The sequence below is a fragment of the Gastrolobium bilobum genome, unplaced genomic scaffold (assembly GCF_033153095.1).
Source record: "Gastrolobium bilobum isolate Gb01-03AN ecotype WA unplaced genomic scaffold, APGP_CSIRO_Gbil_v1 utg24763, whole genome shotgun sequence".
NCBI lineage: Eukaryota > Viridiplantae > Streptophyta > Magnoliopsida > Fabales > Fabaceae > Gastrolobium > Gastrolobium bilobum.
In genome coordinates, this window is record NW_026898295.1 from 354,775 (window position 1) to 379,215 (window position 24,441).

At 36.7% G+C, this 24,441-nt stretch overlaps 2 protein-coding genes across 2 annotated transcripts; both read left to right on the forward strand.

The window, feature by feature from the left end:
- The first annotated feature begins 11,269 nt into the window (after positions 1-11,269).
- Positions 11,270-12,547, forward strand: LOC133314598 (RING-H2 finger protein ATL43-like). Its single transcript, XM_061516094.1, has 2 exons — positions 11,270-12,301; positions 12,332-12,547. The coding sequence occupies exons 1-2, from the start codon at positions 11,270-11,272 to the stop codon at positions 12,545-12,547; spliced, it is 1,248 nt and encodes a 415-aa protein (XP_061372078.1).
- A 1,715-nt stretch (positions 12,548-14,262) lies between these two features.
- Positions 14,263-16,890, forward strand: LOC133314599 (uncharacterized). The gene is made up of 3 exons (XM_061516095.1): positions 14,263-14,692; positions 14,859-15,860; positions 15,974-16,890. The coding sequence occupies exons 1-3, from the start codon at positions 14,263-14,265 to the stop codon at positions 16,888-16,890; spliced, it is 2,349 nt and encodes a 782-aa protein (XP_061372079.1).
- The last annotated feature ends 7,551 nt before the right edge of the window (positions 16,891-24,441 follow it).

Genomic DNA, 24,441 nt, shown 5'->3' on the forward strand with positions numbered 1-24,441 from the left:
ATAATGACGTTGTTGATGATCAAGGAAAGAAAATCTTAGTTTTACCACAAAAAGGGAATAAAAATAATCTGATTTGGGAAATAATAGTATTTAAGAAACTAAATAAATAATGTAGATAATTCATCTACATTAAATTTAAAATGACTTTATTTTGAGACAAAAATTAAGATATTTTTATAATTATAATTTATTTCAATGTTATAATAGTTTTTTCATTATAATTTTTTAATTTTTGCTCTCAAAACGATGTCATTTTAAGAGTGAACGTAAATATTAAAGTCATAAATAAATATGTAAAAGAAAAACTAAATAAACATTTTTGGGTATTTTTTACTTTATATTTAAATTATTTGGAGTAATTACTTTTTTCTCATACCAAATTTTATTATATCTCTAAAAAATATAAAATATATATTATTTTTTAAAATCATTTTCACAAAATATTTAGTAGTATTTTTTTCAGTTTTTTTATTCTTAAACACGTATAGTATTATGAGAAAATCGTTTATCATTTTAATGACATAATTTTGTATTATTTTAAATAAAATGACATCATTTTGATATATAATTGATATTTTTTATCTTTTTTATTTTATTTTCTCTCTCTTCCTAATTTTATGGAGAAGAGAAAATGTGAAAAATTATTAATTATATACCAAAATTATGTAATTTTATCTAAAATAACATAAAAGAGAAAATGATAAATATTTTCATTAGTATTATACTCGGTTAATGTTATTCTATTTTCACTTTTTTGTGACTGCAGATTAGTTTTATTTTTATACATAACAGACTAGGTAGTTTATTATGCGCATCATGGTTAGTTTATTAGTTGACCGCTTGGGTTTGCCCCTTTGTGGGCTCATTTTTTTTTGTTGATAAAATGCCAAGCCCAGAATCAACTAAATAGACAGACTTTGCAAGTTCAAACACATATGCTCCATTAACAAATTGGAGCTTAAATCTAACCAAGATGGTAAAATACTAACAGGGGGAGTGGAGTAAAACATCGACTCCTCCCCCTTAAGCTTAAAACCCTATTTTTGCTAATGAATCAGAACACACATTAAAATCTCTTGGGATAAATTCCAGCCGCAGCTGATCTATTTCCTGGGCAATTTTCCTGATCTTGCAAATAAGGGAAGAAAACCCACAGAACTCAGCATCCTCATTTAAGCAAAGTAGGGCCTCTTTGCTATCACATCCAATCCAAACCTCATTGAACCCTAAATCTCTTGCCATTCTGAGGCTACGATATAAGCCCAATAACTCAGCTTCCAACACTGTGCAGCTACCTATATTATAAGAAAATCCACCTATCCACTCTTGTGGGCTCATTTGTATTGGACTAATTATGATGAAAAATAACCCAACTTAAAAGCTCGTGTTTGGAATCATCCAAAACTCAAAGGAACGGTCACCATTTTGCCACACCTCACAAAAAAAATTTCGGGACTGCCACACCAACAGTAAATTTTGTCAAAATGTCACGCGGCATATTTCGCTACACTGTTCGGTACACAGTGTAGCGAAATATGCCATGTCAGGCTGCACAGTCAGCAAAAATGACATATGTCAAGCAGACAGAATTCAAGCATAATTTGCTACACAGTGTAGCGAATTTCTACCTGCTTGACACGTGTCATTTTTGCTGACTGTGCAGACTGACATGGCATATTTCGCTACACACTGTAGCGAATTATATGCAAACATATTTCACTACACAGTGTAGCGAAATATGTCGCGTGGCATTTTGGCAAAATTTACTGTTGGCGTGGTAGTCTGATAAATTTTTTTGCCAGGTGTGGCAAAATGGTCACTCTCCCAAACTCAAAAGTATAAGTGATTTGATTTAATTTTGAAAATTAAGAACATGATCAACTTAAATCAGTGTAAAAATAATAAGTTTTACAGTCAATCTTAACTGTTAATTTTTGTGTAGCAAACAATTGTAATTTATTGAGTTACATTATTAATTTATTATTGATTCCTAATAAATTACCATCGTCGAATATATGAAAAATAACTCTTAAAATTTAGTGTAAGATTTATTATTCTTATATCGGTGTAAGAAGACCCTACTCTAAAAATTATATTCAAATTGATTTCCATATAAAATTTCATGTCTAGATCACATTTAAATATCGATTGGAATTATTTTAAATTGATAATTTACTTTATTATTGTTAGTTTAATAAGTTTAATGACTTGCTTAATAAGGGTGAAAATGTCAATTTAGAAATTAAAACTAAAATCAAATTGAATTCACTTTTATTTATGGATTTTATATTTCTTAATGTTACATGATATGAGTCTTCTTATGCTATAGAAACAAAAGTCACGTGTGACTCATATATTAGAAAAAGTCATGTGTCAGACTCATGTCAACACAGAAATCGAAGGGTGTATAAGAAAATTTCTCTTCTCATATTACATGGGAAGTATAAAACCCTATATTTATAGAAAAATATGTTTCTCATATTGCATATTAAATAGATAAAACTTGCCATGCTTAAGTTTGTATTCCTCGTATAGCCTTAAGGTTATGCTTAAGTCCTTCTTGAAATCAATTCCATCTCTTTTCATTGATTTTAACATTGACTTAAGCATACGGTGGCAAGTTTGTATTCCTCTTACCTTGAAAGAGAGAAAACCTTTGGTACATCCATTATACCTATATATTTGCTAAATCAGAAAAGTCTGAGGAGGCGTTTGGTTGAGGATAAATTTTTTGAATACTAGTGAAATGTAATTGATAGGAAAATGATTGGAAAGTGAGTTTGGTAGAAAAATGTAAAAAAAGTTGTTTGGTTAGAAAAAAAATTTACCGGGCAAATTAGGTAAGATTTATAAAGTCTATGTTTGGTTTGAGGTAAAATATAGATGGAGAATTAACTTCAAGTTACAAATATAATCCCATAAAAAAGTGGAACCTTAGCACTTTAGATGAGGGTATTTAAGTCTACTAGTGAGTTGCTCTTTTGCCATTTAGCTAGCTAAATGTAAAATACCATCTTCAAGTTGTCTTTCTAAATAGTAATTTTGCCTTGCTTTCTATGAACAAATAAGATATGCTATGCAAATACAACACCTAGAGAAATTTTGTAAAACCTTCTACCAAACATTACTTTCTTACTTTGCCAATTTGATTTGCATAGGTAAATTTTAAGAAATCTTCAACCAAACACCACCTTAGGGATTTAGAGGGAAAAATAAAAATAAAAAACAAGAATTTAAATGGAAAAAAAATCATTTGGAAAAAAGATGTATCCAAATTCAAGAAATATCCCAAGGTAATTGGGTGGCATGCATACTGATTAGCCAGAGCAATGAATAATGGAATTCATTAACCGAAAAACAATGCAAAATTAATTATACAATGAAACTATAAAATTCAAGCCCAGTGTTTAAACTCTTAGTTTGTTTGACACATTTTTTTTTTTTAAGCTAAGAGCTACTTTTAAGCTAAAGTGTAAAAAAAAAATGTTTTTATTTGATGAGTATATAAATTTTTTAGCTTAAAAGCTATTCATTTCAAAAAAAAGTTGATACAACTTAAAAAAAGCTTCTCCTAGAAGGCTTTGGTTTTTGACTTTTTTTCTTTATTATAAAAAAAAAATCTCTTTATTTTAGGAGTTTTTGTAAAAATATATTTGACCTAGTTTCTACTTATAAGAAGAAAAGAAGCTAAAAGACATCCTAAATAGGCACTCTATGTGCTTAAGACAATTTCTTCTATCTATGACATTCAAACGGAAATGACAAATGACTCTTAAGATAGAATAAATAATCTTGATTTGTTGATAGCACTCTCAAACAAATAGCAGCTACGGACGCAATCTTCATCGGAACTATCTGTTGATATATCCTAATGCAGATACTAAAGCTGACGTGGATGCCAAAGCTAATGTGGAGTAAAGAAGCTGAGCTGTTAGATTTGCTGTTATAATTTGTAACTACTTTTGGCGCTCAAAGTTTGTTAGTAGTTAGAATTTGTTATTCTTTCCTTCAGCTTTCCACTGTCATATATAAGGTGGAAATGCTTTGATGTAAACTCAGATTTTGCAATACAATGAATTTCAAGAAAACTAAGACTATCTCACAAAATGAATATAGGATATATGCAAAGATTTCAAAGAACAATTTTGCAGAATTTCGATAAATGAGAGAAATCAGAGAAGTCGCCAATTTATTCTAATTTCCTTTCATATTTATAAAACATGATGACCATGAGAAATAATGTTGATTCGATGGTGAAAAATTATATTTGTTCAACAATGAATAATTATGTGAGTTCCACAGTGACAAAACATTTCTCTTCACTAGCTCAACTTCTTATCTAAAAAACTTCATTTCTCTTCGCTCTATCACTACGAAAAAGAAATACTGCAAATTTAATCAACATTCCAAGTCCAAGAACCCCACAGAGATGCTTATCGTTTCAATTAACACCGATTATCCACATCAGCTAAAAAGCTGATTCCTTGTGAGTTTATGCAAGAAATAAATTATCTAAATGCACCATTTAGACAAAAGGCAGCTTGATAAATCATTACTCAGACAAAATGGGTGGAAAATGCTTGGCAGGACAATTTTTTAAAAATTGTACAGCAAAACATTATTAAGCTGTTAGTTTGTCATGGATTCCAATATTAGACTCGTCGACGTTAGGGATGAAACTAGGTCGGGCTGGCCTACAGGAGCTTACGGCTCGACCTACGTCAGGCCAGACCTGATCTAGTATATTTCGTAAAATAGGTCAGGCTTGGGCCTTGAAAAAACCTGTTTAATAAAAAGGCCGTAGGTCCACTTTCACAAGGTCTGGCCTATAAGCCTACAGGCCGGCCTATATTGTACTATTTATTTTAAATAAAATAAAATAGAATAAGTATGCCTTGAAGAAAAAAACAAAAGATATTGTTATGGAATATTTCCATATCCTAACCACCTACCCAAGGATCCCTTAAAAGATTATTCTCCAATTATCCTAACAATATAAAACAGTAAGGCAACTAAGGATAGAGTCCCTATCCCAACAGAAAGGAAGTTAAATCCTACTACAACTAGGAGATCTACACAAGCCCAAGAGGTAACCCTTATAAATAAGAGGTTAAAGACCCCAGGTATACACTTTTAACCTATTTACTAATACTGTCAACACTGTGCACACACCAACGTCTTGGCTATAAGCCTATTGCTTGTGCGCAGTGATTGGGACCTCGGCTATAAGCCAACTATACATCAGTTTATACAATATCTCTGAGCGCATACCATACGGTATAGCAATACGGTCTTTCCATGACCGAACATTGGCGCCGTCTATGTGGAACGACAAATTTCGACTCCCATCCATGGTGAATATGCGCGACATAGCACGAAGCCACAGATTGCAGGCAACCTCGCGCGCCCTGAAATTGCTGAAATCACATACATATTAGGAGACAAATCCTACCGCAAAAAAGGATTTTGATCCTCCGAGAGACTCTATAATGGAGCCCTAGATCCAAGCAATTGACGATTTGACAAAGATTCTCGTCGTCGCAATTCTTGATGGAGCAAGTGAAGACCTGGAGGTTATTAAATCATAAGGTAAAAGCTCCAACTCAGCCCAACAAAGGGCTTCGACTTTAATAGCTCGGCCTTGGCCTTGAGCTCAGCCCAACAAAGGGCTTCAAGTTTAAAAGCTCAGCATCAGCCTCGAGCTGAGCTCAATGAAGGGCTTTAACTTTAATAGCTCGGCCTTGAGCTCAAACTCAGCCCAGTGAAGGGCTTCAAGATTAAAGGTCGGCCTCGGTCTTGAGTTCAGCCCAACAAAGGGCTTCAAGTTTAATAGCTCAGCCTCAGCCTTGAGCTCCAACTCAGCCCAATGAAGGGCTTTAAGATTAAAGCTCGGCCTCAGCCTTGAGCTAAGCCCAACAAAGGGCTTCAAGTTTAAAAGCTCAGCATCAGCCTTGAGCTCAGCCCAACAATGGGCTTCAAGTTTAAAAGCTCTGCATCAGCCTCGAGCTCAGACCAGTGAAGGGCTTCAACTTTAATAGCTCGGCCTCGGCCTTGAGCTCAAACTCAGCCCAGTGAAGGGCTTCAAGATTAAATATCGGCCTCGGCCTTGAGCTTAGCCCAACAAAGGGCTTCAAGTTTAATAGCTCGACCTCGGCCTTGAGCTCCAACTCAGCCCAATGAAGGGCTTTAAGATTAAAGCTCGGCCTCGGCCTTGAGCTAAGCCCAACAAAAGGGCTTCAAGTTTAAAAGCTCGGCATCAGCCTGGAGCTCAGCCAAACAATGGGCTTCAAGTTTAAAAGCTCGGCATCAACCTCGAGCTCAGCCCAACAATGGGCTTCAAGTTTAAAAGCTCAGCATCAACCTCGAGCTCAGCCCAGTGAAGGGCTTCAACTTTAATAGCTCGGCCTCGACCTTGAGCTTCAACTCAGCCTAATGAAGGGCTTCAAATTTATTAGCTCGGCCTTGGCCTTGAGCTCAACCCAATGAATGGCTTCAAGTTTAATAGCTCGGCCTCGACCTTGAGCTCAAACTCAGCCCAGTGAAGGATTTCAAGATTAAAGCTTGGCGTCGGCCTTGAGCTCAGACCAACAAAGGGCTTCAAGTTTAATAGCTCGGCCTCGGCCTTAAGCTCCAACTCAGCCCAGTGAAGGGCTTCAAATTTATTAGCTCGATCTCGGCCTTGAGCTCAACCCAACAAAGAGCTTCAAGTTTAAAAGCTCAGCATCAGCCTCGATCTCAGCCCAATGAAGGGCTTCAAGTTTAATAGCTCGGCCTCGGCCTTGAGCTCCAACTCAATCCAGTGAAGGGCTTCAAATTTATTAGCTCGGCCTCGGCCTTGAGCTCAGCCCAACGAAGAGCTTTAAAATTAAAGCTCGGCCTCATCCTTAAGCTCTAATTCAGCCTTAGCCATAGCTTCAGGCTCCGAGGTCAAAATGAAGACAGAAAAGGAGAGATGTGATCCTAAGAAAAGTATTACACCCCAATCTGAGATAAAAATGAAGTAGAAATTGGAGAGATGTGATCACAGCAAAAGCATCAAACCCCAATCCGCAATAAAAATGAAAACGGAATTGGAGAGATTTGATCCTAGCAAAAGGATCACACCCCGATCCGAAAAAAGAAGAAGAAGAAAGATGGAATTGGAGAGATGTGATTCTAGCAAAAAGGATTACACCCCAATCCGAGAAGACGAATTGGAGAGATCGTGATCCTAGAAAAGGATCACACCCCAATTTGAGATAAAAGAAAAATCGAGGCGGCATATGATGTCGGGCTCCTGTTCAAGATTTTGGCAACAAAGCCAAATGACAAAGTTTGCGGCCCAACAGGCCATCCTCAAATTAAAAATCCATCGCTAATGAAGCATTGCTTAAAGTAGAAAGCCACGGTATGCGAAGTCGGGCTCAAACAAAATATGGTAAAAAGTCTAGTCCAACAGTAAAGCCACGATACATTAAGCCGAGCTAAAATCAGAAAGGCAAAGATACTGCCTTCAAAAGTGTAGACAAGGCAAAAGCCAAGTCAATTTAAAGAAAGCCATGGTATCTGAAGCTGGGCTCAAAATGACGAAGGCAGAAAACTGCCCTAGTAACTTAATACTACAACAACAAAACCAAGTCGTTAAGGTTTTGGCCACAAAGGCCTAACAGGCTGGCCTCAAATCAAAAAGTCATCACGAATGAAGCGGGACTCAAAATAAAAGCCACGGTATACGTATTCGGTCTTAAAATCGAGGAGGCGAACTCCTCCTTCAAGAATCCAAGACTATGGCAAAAGAAGCCAAGTCCGTCAAAAACAAGAGAAGTCATGGTATTCGAAGCCGGACTAATCGTTCAAGAAGGCACGGAAGACCTTCCCAAAATTAAGATATATGCAGCAAGTCAAATCCAAAAGGGGGAAGTCGTAGTAAGAAAATTCGTGCTCCCTAAACCTTTGCAAAAGGTCAAATCCATGCTAATAGAGATCTCGGTATGCGAAACCGAGCCAAATCTGAAACCACGACACTTAACGCCAGGAAGTGCAAAGTCGGGTTAATTATTAAGGAGGCACGAAATGCCATCCTAAAAACTTAGGCGAACGCCTATATAAAAGACTGACTATAAGCCTAGTCAAAACTAAAAAACCTCAGCAAGAGAAGCCGAGCTCAAAGTCAACAAAAAAAGGCAAATACTGCCTCACCACTCAGAGACTTCAAGAGAAAAGAAGCCAATATAAAAAGCTAAGCCCATAAGAGGTAGTCACACCAGACCCAAGGCATAATCATAGTACCTCGGTAGGGTCGACCTATTAATCAAACTTAGGCACCCCAGCAGTTCGAGCTTCCAAACTACCGGGCTAGGGGGCAACTGTTATGGAATATTTCCATATCCTAACCACCTACCCAAAGATCCCTTAAAGGATAATTCTCCAATTATCTTAACAATATAAAACAGTAAGGCAGCTAAGGATAGAGTCTCTATCCCAATAGAAAGGAAGTTAAATCCTACTACAACTGGGAGATCTATACAAGCCCAAGAGGTAACCCTTATAAATAAAAGGTTAAAGACTCCAGGTGTACACTTTTAACCTATTTACTAATACTGACAACACTGTGCACACACCCACGTCTTGACTATAAGCCTATTGCTTGTGCGCAGTGATTGGGACATCGGCTATAAGCCAAGTATACATCAATTTATACAGTATATCTGAGCGCATACCATACGATATAGCAATACAGTCTTTCCAAGACCGAACAGATATAAATTTAATCAATTGCAATTATTTATAACTTAATTATATTTGATTATATTTTAATAAAAATCTGACTTTATTTCTTATATAGGAGAAACCAACATCTCAAGATGTTATATTGTGTATATGAATATGTTAAAAGGTTTTTGGGAGAGGTTATACTTACTACAAGCATCATGATGTGTTTGTTGGATTCATGTAGTTATTTTAATTTACATAATATGAATTTGTTTGTTGGATCTAATGAAATTTATGTTATTTAGTTTAAGCATTTTGTTTTTGAAACAAATTGTATGAGTTTTGTTGTGATTCATGATTTTGTTTGGACGTTGAAATTATAATTTTTGGTTTAGCAATAGAATTTGAGTATTTTGTAAAGTTGATTCATGGTTCTACTTGGAAGTTAAAAATTAACAGGCTAACGGATTAGGCCAGACCATTTGCTTTTTATAAACGGGTCAAGTCAAGCTAACAGTTAGACTCGTAATAAGCTTGGACCAGGCCAAACTGAATTTTTTTTACGTAAGCTTGGGCTTTTCGGGACAAAACTTGACCCAGCCCAGCCTACTTACACCCCTAGTCGACGTGTAGGGAAACAAATCTTTGATTAGAAAATCAATAGCCAAAAGGCAGAAGTGGTTGTTTAAAGAAATGGTGGTCCACAGAGCTAATTTGTAGATTAGCACTTTGTATAAAACTGACCGCAAAGCATGGAAACATAAATTTGAATGTCAAAGAGTATGGCATAAATTGTAATTGACGTCAATTCAAAAAATGGGGCAAAATTTTTTGGGAGTACAAGAAAGAAATAAATACAAGTTTCAATCTTGCATGTGTTTTCTTCCAAGTTGCAGGAGTCATTCATTCTTCATGCAGAACAAGAAATAAATAAATCAATAACTACGTAATATTCTAATCTCCCTATCCGTATTCAATTTGGCTCAACCACGCTACAGTATCATAGTTACTGCATTAATTATTATTTTAATTTTTTTTTATGTGATCTCATGTGTATCTTCTGCATACTAAATAATCCATAGAAATATTTACTGGGTTCTACAATTATATTATTAATCTAACGAGTAAAAAACACGTTAATAACTCTAGATAATTAGCTGGTAAAAGGACAAGAATTTGCCAATGGTAAAAAAGTAAGCTACTATTTCAAAACAATTTATGCAGACAGCATCAATTTGGCTTCACAACAATACTATAATATTTCACCCTTTGACTTAATTTATGTCATCAAGGAACTACAACCAGTAAAACTGAGATTTGAGTAAAGAAGATTTATTGTAAGGAATAAATTACCACAAGGACTGAGTTGAGAAGTAGCTTTTAATAGGTGCCACTCCTATCTGCACCCTGCAGTTAACTTGTGAGAAATCAGAATCTTTATCACATAGATTGATAAGCTTGATGAAACTTCACATGCCAACAAACAACACATGACCAGCAAAAGCTAAAAAATAAACACACACATAGGAAATCCTGGAAAATAGAAACCATTAACCCCACACACACACACACATATATATATATATACGAGGTAGGATCCTTTGACACCAGTGTCAAATTTCAAATTTGACACCTCATCTGATAGCCGTTAGATAACAAAAGATCAATGGCTCTGATTCGTAAGCATATGACATCATTGATCTTTTTTGATCTAATGGCTATCAGATGAGGTGTCAAATTTGAAATTTGACACTGGTGTCAAAGGATCCTACCTCTATATATATATATATATATATATATGAAAATGAAAATGAAATCAATATTAGCATACTTCCTTGACCTCAGCAAAAGAAGCAGAACTTGAAATACAAAAAGGCTATATAGGCTCTTCAGATTCAGAGTGGAAGACCTATGTATCAACACTTTTTGTGGTCCTTCCTTGCGTATTGCCTACATAAAAATATCATAGGTTCCTATCTTAACCCATGCTGCATAATAATTCTGATGACGAGGGGCCGTTAGATCCTTCCAACCCATATAACAAGTTAAAAGAACCACCACTCTTTTTGTCTACCTTCTTATTTCTGGTGATGTTGTTGGGGGGTTTTTGTCTTAGGTCGGTTTGATGTTTTCCTCGTGCAAATTTACCATTTTCGTTGCCGATAAAATCTTCTTCTTTTTTGTCTTCTGAAAATCCTGAAAAACTACACGATAATAACGTAACTGAACTCATAAAGGGATATATTTACATGAATAATTTTATATTGTTCTAAACGATAAATATTATTACTTTAAAAAAGAAAGAAAGATATAGCATTAATGATATTATTATATTGTAGGTGATGCATTAATTAAATAAAAGTTGAGAAGTTATATGTATTTGTCTTTGTCTTATTGTATCTTTTCCCCCTGAATCCCTACCATAGAATCTCTCTCCCAAAAAAATAGCCACCGAGTTCTAGCACTCACTGTCCTCACATGATTTCAACTCAACTAACCACTAAGCAGTAACCAGTAGCCAGCAGTGTCTATCTTAATGCTAACACAAAAACACCACTACCATAGCTCTTACTCGCACATGGGTGGTGTTGTAGCTTCTTTCTTCAAGTTCAAACCATTCAACTTCAGATTCTTCTTCTTCTTCTTCCTCCTCATTCTAATTGTTATATACGCAGAGGCCAACGACACCAGAGAAACGCCAACCCCAAATCCCAATCCTGATGGCACAGAAAAAACCTCCTCCGCGTTCAAACCAGGAATGGCCGTTGTGGTGGCCGTTTTGACAACCATGTTTTCTCTCACCTTCCTCCTCCTCCTCTACATCAAACACTGCAACGGCGCCGGGAATATCGACACCGGAGGAGGAGGTAACATTACAACTTCACGAGCGGTGCCACCTTTGACCGGAAGGAAAAACTCCGGCATTGACCGGTCAATAGTTGAATCTTTACCCATCTTCAGATTCGGAGCACTGAGAGGCCAAAAAGACGGTCTCGATTGCGCTGTTTGTCTCACAAAATTCGAAGCTGCAGAGGTTCTTCGGTTGTTACCAAAATGCAAGCACGCATTCCACGTCGAATGTGTTGATACATGGCTTGATGCACATTCCACTTGCCCTCTATGTCGTTACCGTGTGGATCCAGAAGACATTCTTCTAGTACAGGATCCTGCGAATTCGAAGATTTTAAGGCGTAACAACCAACAACAATATTTGGACATTGAAAGAGGGAGAAACTCGAATCACGAGATTGTAGAGTATCGGCGGAGGCATTCGTCGGTGGGAGAAAGTGAATCGGAACGTCAGAGCAAGAGAACGACGTCGTCGTCGTTTAGGAGGTCATTGGACAGTGCCACGTCGACAAAGAAGAACGAGAGCGTTGGTTGTTTTATCCGTCCCAGAAAAGACGGGATGTTGTTGGCACAAGAGAGGGACAGGACGAGCGTGGAACGGAGGTTGGAGCACCGGATTATTGTGTCGTCCACCCCACACAGGAACGGTGGGGTCCACCATCATCAACGGTGGAGCGATGTGCAAGCGTCGGACTTACTGTATCTGACGTCGGAGATGATGCGGTGGAACACGCGCGGCGCGAGAAGAGTGGTGAACAACGTCCGGGGTAGTAATGATGATGAGATTGAGTTGGATGAGGACAGTTGGAAGGGGAGGGGTATAATAAATTCGAGAAGCGTGTCTGAAATCACGGGATTGAGCAGGTTCTTGAGCAATAACATTAACAACAACCACAGAGAGTGGGAACAACGACAACAACAAAGGCACATGGAAAGAGAGGAAGGATTAGTGTCGAGGTGGTTGACTTGGATTTCAAGGTCACGGTCACAGCCAGCTGTACGGTAGTGGATGTATTTTTTTTTTTTTTGAGATTATCCCACGTAATCCAAATTGTTATCCGCTAATTCGGTGTTTGGAACAGATTTAACATTAATGTTTTAATCTTCTATCAAAAATGATGCGGGAGAAAATCTAATACATAATTACATCTTCATTTATGTAACTCTTATGCACTAACTGATTTATCATTATTTCACGAGGGATATAGTTATCGGATTTGGATCCTATTACGTGGAAGAAAAATGATCATGTTATTTGATCATAATCACTCATTTAAACATCATACACTCTTCTCTATTTTATTTCATCATCAATAAATGATTATGATCAAATAATATAATCACTCTTTCAAGTCCATTGTTATCGCTGCCTTCTCATTTATGATTCAGAGAGAGAACCTCTTCTGACTCACTGCGTACTGTTTTTTTTGAATCTGCCTCCCCTTGCGTTTGTATCTTAGCTTAGCTTAGCATTTGTTACTGAGAACAACACAACACAAAATAAACTTACTTTAAATTTTAAATTTAGAGTAAATATCTTTTTCGGTCCTTAGCAAATTTTGTGATATCTGTTTGAATTCTTAGCAAATAAAAAATTATTTGTAGTTTCTAAAAAATTTAAAATGGATATGTTTTAGTCCTTTTGAGGGATTATTGTGAATCTTTTTGAATTTATGAAGGATCACAATTTCAACTAAATAAGTCCATTTTAAATTTTTTAAAAATCACGAATAGTCTTTTTATTATCTATGGACTAAAACAGATATTGTAAAATTTACTTAAGAGCAAAAAAGATATTTATTCTTAAATTTATTTTATTATTATTATTATTTGTTGCTTTTTAAATTTGAGATATGGGATAGAATAGAAGGAATAAAGTAGAAGAAATAGAGAGGGGAAAAGACGTAAAAGAGAGAGAAGCGCGGATACCGAAGCGTATAGTAAGGGGAGTGGCTTGGAATTGAAAGTCACTACGAGAAGCACGTGATACGATGATCCCTTGTCCTGTCTGTCTTCGCAGTTTCTCAATTATATCATTACTTTCCCCTCCTCACTCTCGATCTATGCATTCATGCTCTTTGATAGACACGGACATCCGGTAATTTATTTTAGGGTTTATTCGCTATTTCTTAGGAGGCGTTTGGTACAGTAAATTTTTTTATTTATTCGGAAATCTCAATTTTCAAAAATTTGATTTTTGCATTCAGTTTATGATAATATCCAAAAAAAATATACAGTGCAGTGCTTATGGAAAATTTCTTTGGAAACCTACATCAGTTTACTAAATTAGAAAATTTGAGTTCCACTTACATCCAAATCTTCTTGTATATTTTCATCCAAAGCTTTGTACTTTACCTTTTATAGAAAGAATATACAGTGCAGTGCAGTAGTAGTACCAAAAATTTGTTAGTGCTTTTGGTTTTTGAAAAAAAAAAAAATTAATAAGAAAAAATATTTATTCTTTTAAAGATTGATTATTTATATTAAAATTAATATTTTTAAAAAAAAATTAAATTAAAAAAAGTATTCATTTTCTTCCTCAAGGGTTTGCTCTGCTAGGGTTTCTTGGATCCCTCGCCGCCATGCAGCCACCCAACGTTCGCGAACTGGATCTGGCACCGGATGAATCAGATAATCTGCATAGGAGTAAAAAGAAATACAAGGGAGAAGGTCATTTTTCAAGCGAGCAAACACCTGTCCAAAGGGAAGAGGCATGCATGGATGGATGGGCAGACGAGCTTCAAAGAAATCCTCATGAGGCATAATGGGGAATGGGATCTGGATGAAGAAAAAGATTTGGAAGAGAGGAACAAGATGCTCCTGGATGGGATTGAGCATGATGCGCACGTTCAGGAGAAAGAAAATGACCATGAGAAGATGGAGGAGCCGTCAGAAGTTACGTTAGAAGTGAGGGAGGATGGAAAAACGAATTTCAAACTCTCTGCTCTTTTCAAGCAAAAGGCGTGGAAGCCATGGCAGCAGTCGCTGATTATTAAGTTGCTTGGGAAGAAGCTTTCGATCAATTTTTTGAGGAAGAGACTGGATAACATGTGGTCAAGAGATGGCAAAATCTTCGTAACAGACATTGAGAACGATTTCTTTCTTGTTCGGTTTGAAAAGAAGTCAGATATGGAGCATGTTTTATCAGGAGGTCCTTGGATTTTTTTCGATCATTATTTGGCAATACGATCTTGGGAACCAGATTTCAATGCTTTCCAATCTCCTATTAATAAGATCACTGCGTGGGTGAGGCTGCCAGGGTTTCCTATTGAGTACGTGAACACCCCTCTGATAAAAAAGTGTTGGAGATTGGATAGGCAAGTTTATTCGCTTGGATACTGCTACAACAAATCTTGCTAGGGGTAAGTTCGCCAGAATTTGTGTGGAGGTTGATTTAACCAAACCTCTAAAAGCGGAATATTTGATTGAAGGAAGATATAAGCAGGTGGAATACGAAGGTCTTCATCTCATTTGTTACTCTTGTGGCAAGTATGGCCATAGAGCTGAATCATGTAACAGCAACTTGGGGTCGAATGGTGTGGCTGAAGGCGAACGAGGAATGGCTATTGATGTAGATGGTCATATGGATAAGGGGACAGCTGGGGTTGAGGAGGACAGGCAAGAAGGCTTCGGGCCTTGGATGGTGGTAACTAGAGAAGGAAAAAAAGGAAGAGTTGTTTCTGGTAAAAGGGAAGGTGGAGGAGGAAAGGAGGCGATAGGAAGCAATACTAACTTTGAACAAATATCGAAGGAGGATAAACATGAAACAAAAGAAAACAATGAAGCTGCTAATGTTCAACGCGTTGAAGGTTTAGAGAAAGCAATTATTTTGGTGGATGAGAAGAAGACTCGGACTTCAAGCAGACAGAAAAGGCAAGGATCCAATGATAGAGTTAGGCTTGTGGGAACTCAAAATGCTTTCAATCTTGTTTGGGACGATATTATGAGTCAAGACAAGGAAGAAGAGATAAGTTTGATTGATCAAAAGGAAATTTTCAAAAGGATTCAAAACGCAGTGCATGTGCGTTTAAATCCAACTTTTGATGGAACTAGGGAAGATGCTAGTTTAGGGCAGTTGATGGTGGAAAATACAAAAATAAGTTTGACAGGTACTGCGTCAGATATGCATGTACAACACGTTAATCAGGCTTCAGATGGTAGGGGTAGAGTGCAACATTTGAAACCTCCTGATACAAAAAATAGGGGGCACAAAGAGAGCAATGCCAAGCCGAGAGCCATAGTCTCCCAACGTGGAGTAGGAAGGAATTTAACTGGTCGGTTGTCTCAGGTGCAATCTCAGCCTGGATCTTCCAATAAAGGTATTTAATGTCTTTACTTTTTTGGAATTGTAGAAGTGCGGCCAAACCTTCACTCGGTCGAATTCTAAGGATGTTAGTAGATAAACATGATATCTGTATGGTGGTTTTATTAGAAACTCATACTGGTAGTGTAAACAATAGAAGGCTAATGAAGAAACTTCAGTTTAGTTCTGCTGTCTTTGAGGAGGCTAATGGTTTTTCGGGTGGTATTTGGGTGTTGAGTAACGATAAAAAGGCAAGAGTGCAGCTTTTGTCTCAGTCGAATCAGTTTATTCATATGACTGTGAAGATTGATGATGGTCCTAGTTTTCTTTGCACGGCTGTTTATGGCAGTCCTAGAGAAGACGAAAGGCAAGTTATGTGGGATGACGTTAAGCAATTGAGTCTCAACGTTAACCTTCCTTGGATTTTAGCTGGTGACTTTAATGACATAAAATGCATGGGGGAGAAGAAGGGAGGTTCTCAACCTGATTCGAATAAATGTGATAGGTTTGCAGGTTTCTTAAATGATTGTCATGTGGATGATCTTATCAGCTCTGGCTCTGAATTTACTTGGCAAGGCCCAAAGTGGAACCACTTGCAAAGAGTTTATAAAAAGTTAGATAGAGCAGTTGTTAATGTGAACTGGAGAATCTGCTTTGAAGATGCTGAAGTCCGAATTCTTCCAAGGCATCAGCCCGATCATAGTCCCCTTCTTGTGAAATTCTCCAATCGTCCCAATCTTTGGCAAGATAGACCGTTTCGGTTTATTGCTTCTTGGTTAGACCATCCCAACTTCAACGATCTGATGCAGGATAAGTGGAATAAGAACGTTGATTTTAATCAGATGCTCAATAGATTTGTTCCAATTCTTAAAAAGTGGAATAAGGAGGTGTATGGAAACATAGGTAGAAGGAAGAACAATTTGGTTAATGATATTGCCTCTGTCCAATTAAAGAGGTCTGTTGCGGATAGTCCGAATCTTCATGAACTGGAAATCAGTTGTCAAATTAGTCTTGATCATGTGCTGGAGGAGGAAGAATTGTTGTAGTTTCAAAAATCCAGACATAATTGGATTATGGATGGAGATAAAAATATGAAGTTTTATCACTTGCGGACGGTTATTAGAAGAAGCAGTAACAAAATTTCAAGGTTACGTAGTGAGACCAACCAATGGATTGAAAAAATGAATGAGTTAAAGGATCATGTCTGCAGTTTTTATAAAACTTTGTTTACAGAAGATATCGAAGAGTGAAGATGGCTCGCGTCTGCCAACCACTGGACGTCACTGTCTAACGCTCTAAAGGATGATTTGATCAAAGTTCCTAGTATGGCTGAGGTCACTAAGTTATTGAATGGCATGAATACGTTTAAGGCGCCGGGTCTAGATGGCTTCCCTGCAATTTTCTTCCAAAAACAATGGAATCTTGTGAAGGATCAGGTTTATAATGTTGTTATTGATATGTGGTCAAATCCGGATCGAGTGGAGGAGTTTAATAATACCCTTCTCGTTTTGATTCCGAAAGTTAAGAGGCCAGACTGCATCTCTCAGTTCAGGCCTATTTCCCCTTGCCCTGTTTTATATAAGATTCTGTCAAGGGTGATTGTTCATCGGTTGAAGCCAGTTATGGATAAATTGATCTCTTCATCTCAGGTTAGCTTTGTTCCGGGAAGACAAATTCAAGATAACATTGTGATTGTCCAGGAGCTTATTCACTCAATGCATAAAATGAAAGGTAGGAAAGCTTTTATGGCAGTGAAGATAGACTTAGTCAAAGCTTATGATTGGGTTTCCTGGAATTTTTTACGTAGAACTTTGGAGGAGATTCAGTTTCCCATGTCGTTCATTAACTTTATCATGCAGTGTGTTCAAACCTCCAAGATCAGTGTCCTCTGGAATGGTGGTAAAACTGAGGATTTTAGGCCTTCACGTGGTATTCGGCAAGGTGATCCTCTATCACCATATCTTTTTGTTATTGCACTAGAAAAGTTAACTCATATTATTAATACTGTCGTGCTGGGTGGTCTGTGGAATCCGATTCGGGTTGGTAATGGGGGTCCTCGTCTTTCCCATATTGCTTTTGTCGATGATTTAATGCTTTTTATGGAGGCTACGGAAGAACAAATTGATGTGTTATTGCATTGCCTGCATTTATTTGAGGAAGTATCTGGGCAGCGTCTTAGTGTTGATAAAACAAGTGTTTACTTTTTCAGGAATGCTAGTGAAGATGTAATATCTAGAATCACGCAAAAAAGTGGCTTCAAGCACGTGAGGAACATGGGCAGATACTTAGGATCCATGATGCAGCATGGGAGAGCGTCTAAGGAGTTGTATGCAGGGATCATAGAGAAGGTAAGAGATAAGATGAATGCTTGGAATCAACAATCTCTTTCGCAGGCAGGCCGCATCACATTGTCTCAGTCGGTTGTGGCTTCCATGCCTTATTTCCAAATGCAAAGTTGTAAGATTCCATTGTCTGTTTGTAATGAGATTAAGAAGCTGCAGAGAAGTTTTATTTGGGGTGATAAGGAAGGAAGGAGAGCTAATCATCTTATTAATTGGAGTACCATTACGAGTCCTAAGGAGGTTGGGGGTCTCGGCTTGAAACGACTGGAATTTATGAATGATGCCATGCTTGCTAAGAGAGTTTGGAGCTTCTCAAACAAACCAGATCATCTTTGGGTTCAGGTTCTGAAATCTAAATATGAATCAAGGAGTTCGAGAGCTGCGGGTTTTATGGCTTGTAATGGTGACTCTTCCTTGTGGAGGAATATGTGCCGTATTTGGAGGATGATGGAGGGGAGGCTTAGATGGGAGGTTGGTGATGGTAGGACTGTTTCCTTTTGGCATGATAATTGTCTCACTTTGGCGCAGCCTCTTCGTGAGCTAGTCACATCTCCGAATTTGGATGTTAATGATGTCATGTGTGTTGCTGATATGGTTAACTCTAATGGAGATTGGAATTATGATTCTTTAGGCCTTTGGTTCCCGAGAGATGTCATTGATATTTTTCGTTGGACATTAACTCCAGGTGTAAATGATGGTCCTGACAGCAAGTATTGGGATCTTGATGGTGAGAACACCATAACAATAAGGGAAATCTATAAGACTCTTGTTGGCCAAGAGTTAATCTCGGGTTTGGCTGATGGTAGATGGCAGTGGGTGTGGGATTGGAATGGTCCTAAAAGAATCAAGTTGTTTATGTGGAAGGTTTGCTACAAAAAGCTCCTCACTCGAAGTAGGATTGCTCTTTGGGAGACTGGCACTGAATCATGTCCTATTTGTAGGGAGGAGAGTGAAACCTTGTTACATGCGATTCGGGACTATCATGAGGCTAAGTCCGTTTGGTCTCATTTTGTGCCTTCGGACAAGTTTGCAAACTTCTTCTTTGGTGATGTTGATCATTGGTTATCGGTTAATATGGACATGGATAAGCATGGGATTATGAATGGTTGGAGGAATTGGTTTTTGTTTATTTGTTGGAAAAATTGGAAGTGGCGTAATGAATTGGTGCATGACTCGGCTTTTCCTTGCTTAAATGTGAGGAAAGGGACTATTTGCAGCTCTGTGAGGGACATTAACAATGCTTTAGCTAGTGCTCAGGAGAGGCTTCCAGTAAAGTTTTCAATGAAGATGGACATTACTTGGCAATATCCAACAGATGGGTCAGTAAAAATTAACATAGATGGTGCAGCTAGAGGTAATCCTGGCCTAGCTGCTTGTGGGGGTTTGATTCGTAATTCTCAAGGGAGATGGCTGGGGGGTTTTGCTTACAAATTGGGGGTTTGCTCTTCTTTTAAGGCTGAGCTCTGGGGTGATCTTCGTGGTTTGGAGCTAGCTTGGAACGAAGGATTTCATAATATAATCATTGAGAGTGATTCATCTAGTGTGATCACTGTGCTCACCAAGTCTGGTGTAGTAGTCCGTGAGTGTCATCTGATTGCTCGTATACGGACATGGATCAATAGGAGTTGGTCAGTTACTTTGATGCATACTTATAGAGAAGGAAATGTCTGTGCTGATTGGTTGGCGAATTTTATTCTGGATTCAGATGATTCCATTACTTATCAGTTTTGGAGGGATCCTCCTCCTGGCATTCTTCATCTTCTCCGTGGTGACTTTACTGGTGTCAGGGAAGTGAGGTGTAGGATTTAGTTTTGGTTTTGGTTGTCTTTGTTGTTCTTTTGGCTTAGGCCTTCTGTTTACCAAAAAAAATAAAAATATCAAACCTTTTTAATAATATACATAATATAAAAGAGAAATAAAATTTCTACCAAAGGTTGACTCACATGCTTAATTCTGCTTAAGCACGATCTTTGATTCAAATTCTTGTGAATACAAAAAATCTCTCGAGAGAGAATTAGCTCCACCGAGATGCCAATGTTTCCGATTCGAACAGAATTACTTCCGGTAGAGAATATTTATAGTTTATCCAAAAAAAATAAAAATATTCAAAAAAATTATTAAAATATTTATATTTTTTTTCCCTAAATCTTAAAGGGGAAGGATATTGTAACAAACAAGTTGTGTTACTACCATGTTACTACCAATCAATCTCACCGTTAGATCGATTATGTTGATCCAACAGTTATATTTATTTCCATCTTTGTATGGTCATGATTTCTCAAATTTAATACTTTATATTTATTTCCATTTTTTATGGTTATGATTTCCTATATTTAATGCTTTTACTTTAAATATGGGGAATCATAACCATACAAAGATGGAAATAAATATAACCGTTGGATCAACAAAATCAATATAACGGTGAGATTGATTGGTAGTAACACAACTTAGTTGTTACAATATCCTTCCTCAATTTTAAAATAATGTTATTTTGAAATTGATAAAGATAATTTTTATCAGAGAAACATATTTTCCCTTTCTCTATAGTAAGATAACTTTATCTCCTGATAGAAAATATAGAAAGTGAAAATTTTGTATTAAAGCACTTCAAGTTATCCATAAGCGGCTATAAAAAATTGTTCTGCATTTAATGTACAAGTTGTGATTGTCAAAGAATTATAACTGTAAATATATTAAATATTACTTATTGAAATTAGAATTACAAGACGACAAAGAATATAAATTAAATAGAAACATCTGAGTTTTATCTAGTTAGATGTCACTAGTTAACAATTTTGTATAACAAACTTTCCAAATTGATTTAGCTAGACTCTCCAGAAATATAGTATTTACAGTAGTCACAAGTTTGTCGTAATTAAAAAAATAAATTGTAAATATTTATAGATTAAGAAAAGAGCACTAAAGGTCATATTTTTACGATGTCTTGTAATGGGTAACTAACTATTCTCAACGCACCATTGGACAAGTTATAGTAAGCCTGAATGAAGCAGATATGCCACAACGAATCATAAGGGTGATCATGGCAGGTATGTTGGGTTTAGTATGCTCTTTTCACGTAAGCCCAATAGCTATAGTGAGAATGAACCCAAATTCTAATTTTAACTCATGAAGCTTAGGGTTAGTTTTGGATTGGACAGGGTATATAAACTCTCTTTTCTCTCTAGTGCCTCAAAAGGGTTACAGGCATCAGAAACACACCAAAGAGGCAGGCGTTCATCATCTGAATGGTTGCCCACACGACCTCTTGATCCCCTTGAGTCATAGCCTGGAAGATCAACCGTAGAGTGAAATTGCGACCATTCGTGGTGTGTTGTTGCAGATCGTAAGGCTTGAGAAGGAGAACTGAACGTGAAAAATTGTCACGCTCGCTACTTCACCCCAGGTAATCAAAACAGTGTCTCTCTTCTTCATTGCAACGGTACGATGCGCTTCCGCGTTTCTGATGATAAACCTTCATGTGGTATCAAATCCAGATTGTGATGGGGATTAAGATCAGTTTTGATTTATTTATTCTTTCTATGTGATTTTTGAAAATATGGCACCTTTATTCTGTATCTGTTATTTATTTTCATGTTGTTGATTCTTTATAGTTCTTTTTCACAAAAGTTTAAATTTTAATCGGTAAAAATGCTTTAATCCAAGGTTAGGGTCTCTCGTGTATTTCTCGATTTGTAACAAGGAGGCTAATCCCATATGATTAGGTTTCCTCCTTGCTGTATTTTATTTATTTTTCAAAATTTCTGTGTATTTTTCCAATATTTTGTAAAAGTTCAAGATCGAGAAATCGCGAGGAAGATGCGCAGTCAGCACTGTCAGAGACTTTTTGAGGACTTCCCGAGCTCATAATGGGGTGATCCATATATGGTTTGAAAGAGGACGGAAAGACGAACACAACGGTGGGTGGATCGCCGCCACCGGAGCCTGGCCGCCGCTCTTCTGCAAGGAATGAGCGCGTGTGGGAGTGTGGTGCCACCTTTTTGGGTGGTTCTGGCGGTGGTGCACTCGTTTCTTTGTGGCGGTCCTTCCCCTGGATTTTATGCCTGCGTTGACTTCGGGTGACGGTGCGGCAGACCTGACGGCTAGGGTTCCTCTTTCGTGTCCTAGGGTTTCTCACCAAAGGATTGGGTCTTTGGGCTTTTGGGCCCATGGAAACCCTAAAGGGGCTTGAGACATATACTATGGGCTAGGCGAAAGTCGAATTCCAAAGTAATATTTTTTATTTTATTTTTTTAGTTTCTTTAAAATAAGAAGCCATGGATTAAAGTAATTAGAATTTATTATTTAATACTTTATTGTTTGGTATGAATTATATGTGTGATTAACATGATATTTGCGATAACATGTCATATAGGATAGGAAGGTGCCATATTGTTGCATAATCACATGTCATACATGCATATTTACTACTATGTCATTACCGACTAGTATGATAGTTTATGCGCATAGTTTTTGATTTTAAATATTTCGGTAAAATAAAATTATGATTATTATGATTTTAGAAACAAAATCTAGATTAATGGTTATATTAATTTCGAAAATTAATTAATTGTTATGATTTTGGTAAAATCTAGAATAATCAAATTGATTATTTTTGGAGTTTAAAATCAAGACAAATTAGTAAGAAAATTTCTTAAGAGAATTCTTTTATTTTGCGAGTAATTTGTAGGTCTACTAAAATGGTCATGTGTTAAGCACACGCTGCCTATCATGACTGGAAATATGCTCATAACTTAGAAAATTTTGATGAGAAATCCAACACTTTGTGATTTTGAATTGTTTTAGGATTGTGTAATTGAGTTGTTGTATGGTTGTATGAGTTGATGGTAGGATTGTATGAGGTGTGGAGTAGTTGAATTGAATTGAAAAATTCTTGGTATAGGCCAAGGGAGAATTCGACCATATGTAGGAAAATACGGAAATTGGTGTTGTAAAATTATTTGGTTAATGTGTTGTGTGATTAAAAGGTATTTGAATGAGTTGTATGTTGAGTGAATGCATTGAAAGTTAAGGAAAAATAATTGGATGGTGCATGGGGTGCATTTGAACCTAGAGCGAATTAATTGACAAAATGATGTTATGATGATGTAGTATGCAAATTGGCACCTAAAATGACATTGGGGTAGCCTTGAGACGGTTAAGAAAAATGAAAAGAAAATAGAGAAAAATAATTTGTATTTTACACAAATTTGGCTGAAACTCACTTGGTGGGGGGAGGAAAAATCGACGTTTTGTGAATTTGGTGGTTTACCGTGTTCTAATGATCCGTATATGATCAATGTATGTTGCCTTACGCGGATTTGAACCCTGAGCTCGGTGGGTTGCCCTTGGTCCCGGACCAAAGGGGATTGTGGTAAGTACTTTGAACCACGTATTTATGCTTGATAATTGGCCTGTAATTGGTGAATGGAAAATTAATTGGGAATGTCCTATGTGTAGGCATTTCTGTTTGTGTACCTAGCTTTATATTAAGATTGATTGGTAGTAACATGGTAATAACACAACTTGGTTGTTACAATATCCTTCCCCAATTTTAAAACAATGTTATTTTGAAATTGACGAAGATAATTTTTATGAGAGAAACATCTTTTCCCTTTCTTAATATAAATAACTTTATCTCCTGATAGAAAATATAGAAAATGAAAAATTTGCATTAAAGCACTTCAAGTTATCCATAAGCGGCTATAAAAAATTGTTCTGCATTTAATGTACAAGTAGTGATTGTCAATATATGAAATATTAATTATTAAAATTAGAATTACAAGACGACAAATAATCTAAATTAAATAGAAACATTTGAGTTTTATCTAGTTAGATGTCACTAGTTAACAATTTTGTATAACAAACTTTCTAAATTGATTTAGCTAGACTCTCCAGAAATATAGTATTTACAGTAGTCACAAGTTTGTCCTTATTAAAAAAATAAATTGAAAATATTTATAAATTAAGAAAATATCACTAAAGGCCAGATTACAAATTTAAAAGTTTACGATGTCTTGTAATGGGTAACTAACTATTCTCAACGCACCATTGGACAAGTTATAGTAAGCCTGAATGAAGCAGATATGCCACAACGAATCATAAGGGTGATCATGGCAGGTATGCTGGGTTTAGTATGCTCTTTTCACTTAAGTCCAATAGCTTTAGTGAGAGTGAGTCTAAAGTCTAATTTAAACCCATGAAGCTTAGGGTTAGTTTTGGATTAATTAGGGTATATAAACTCTCTTTTCTCTCTAG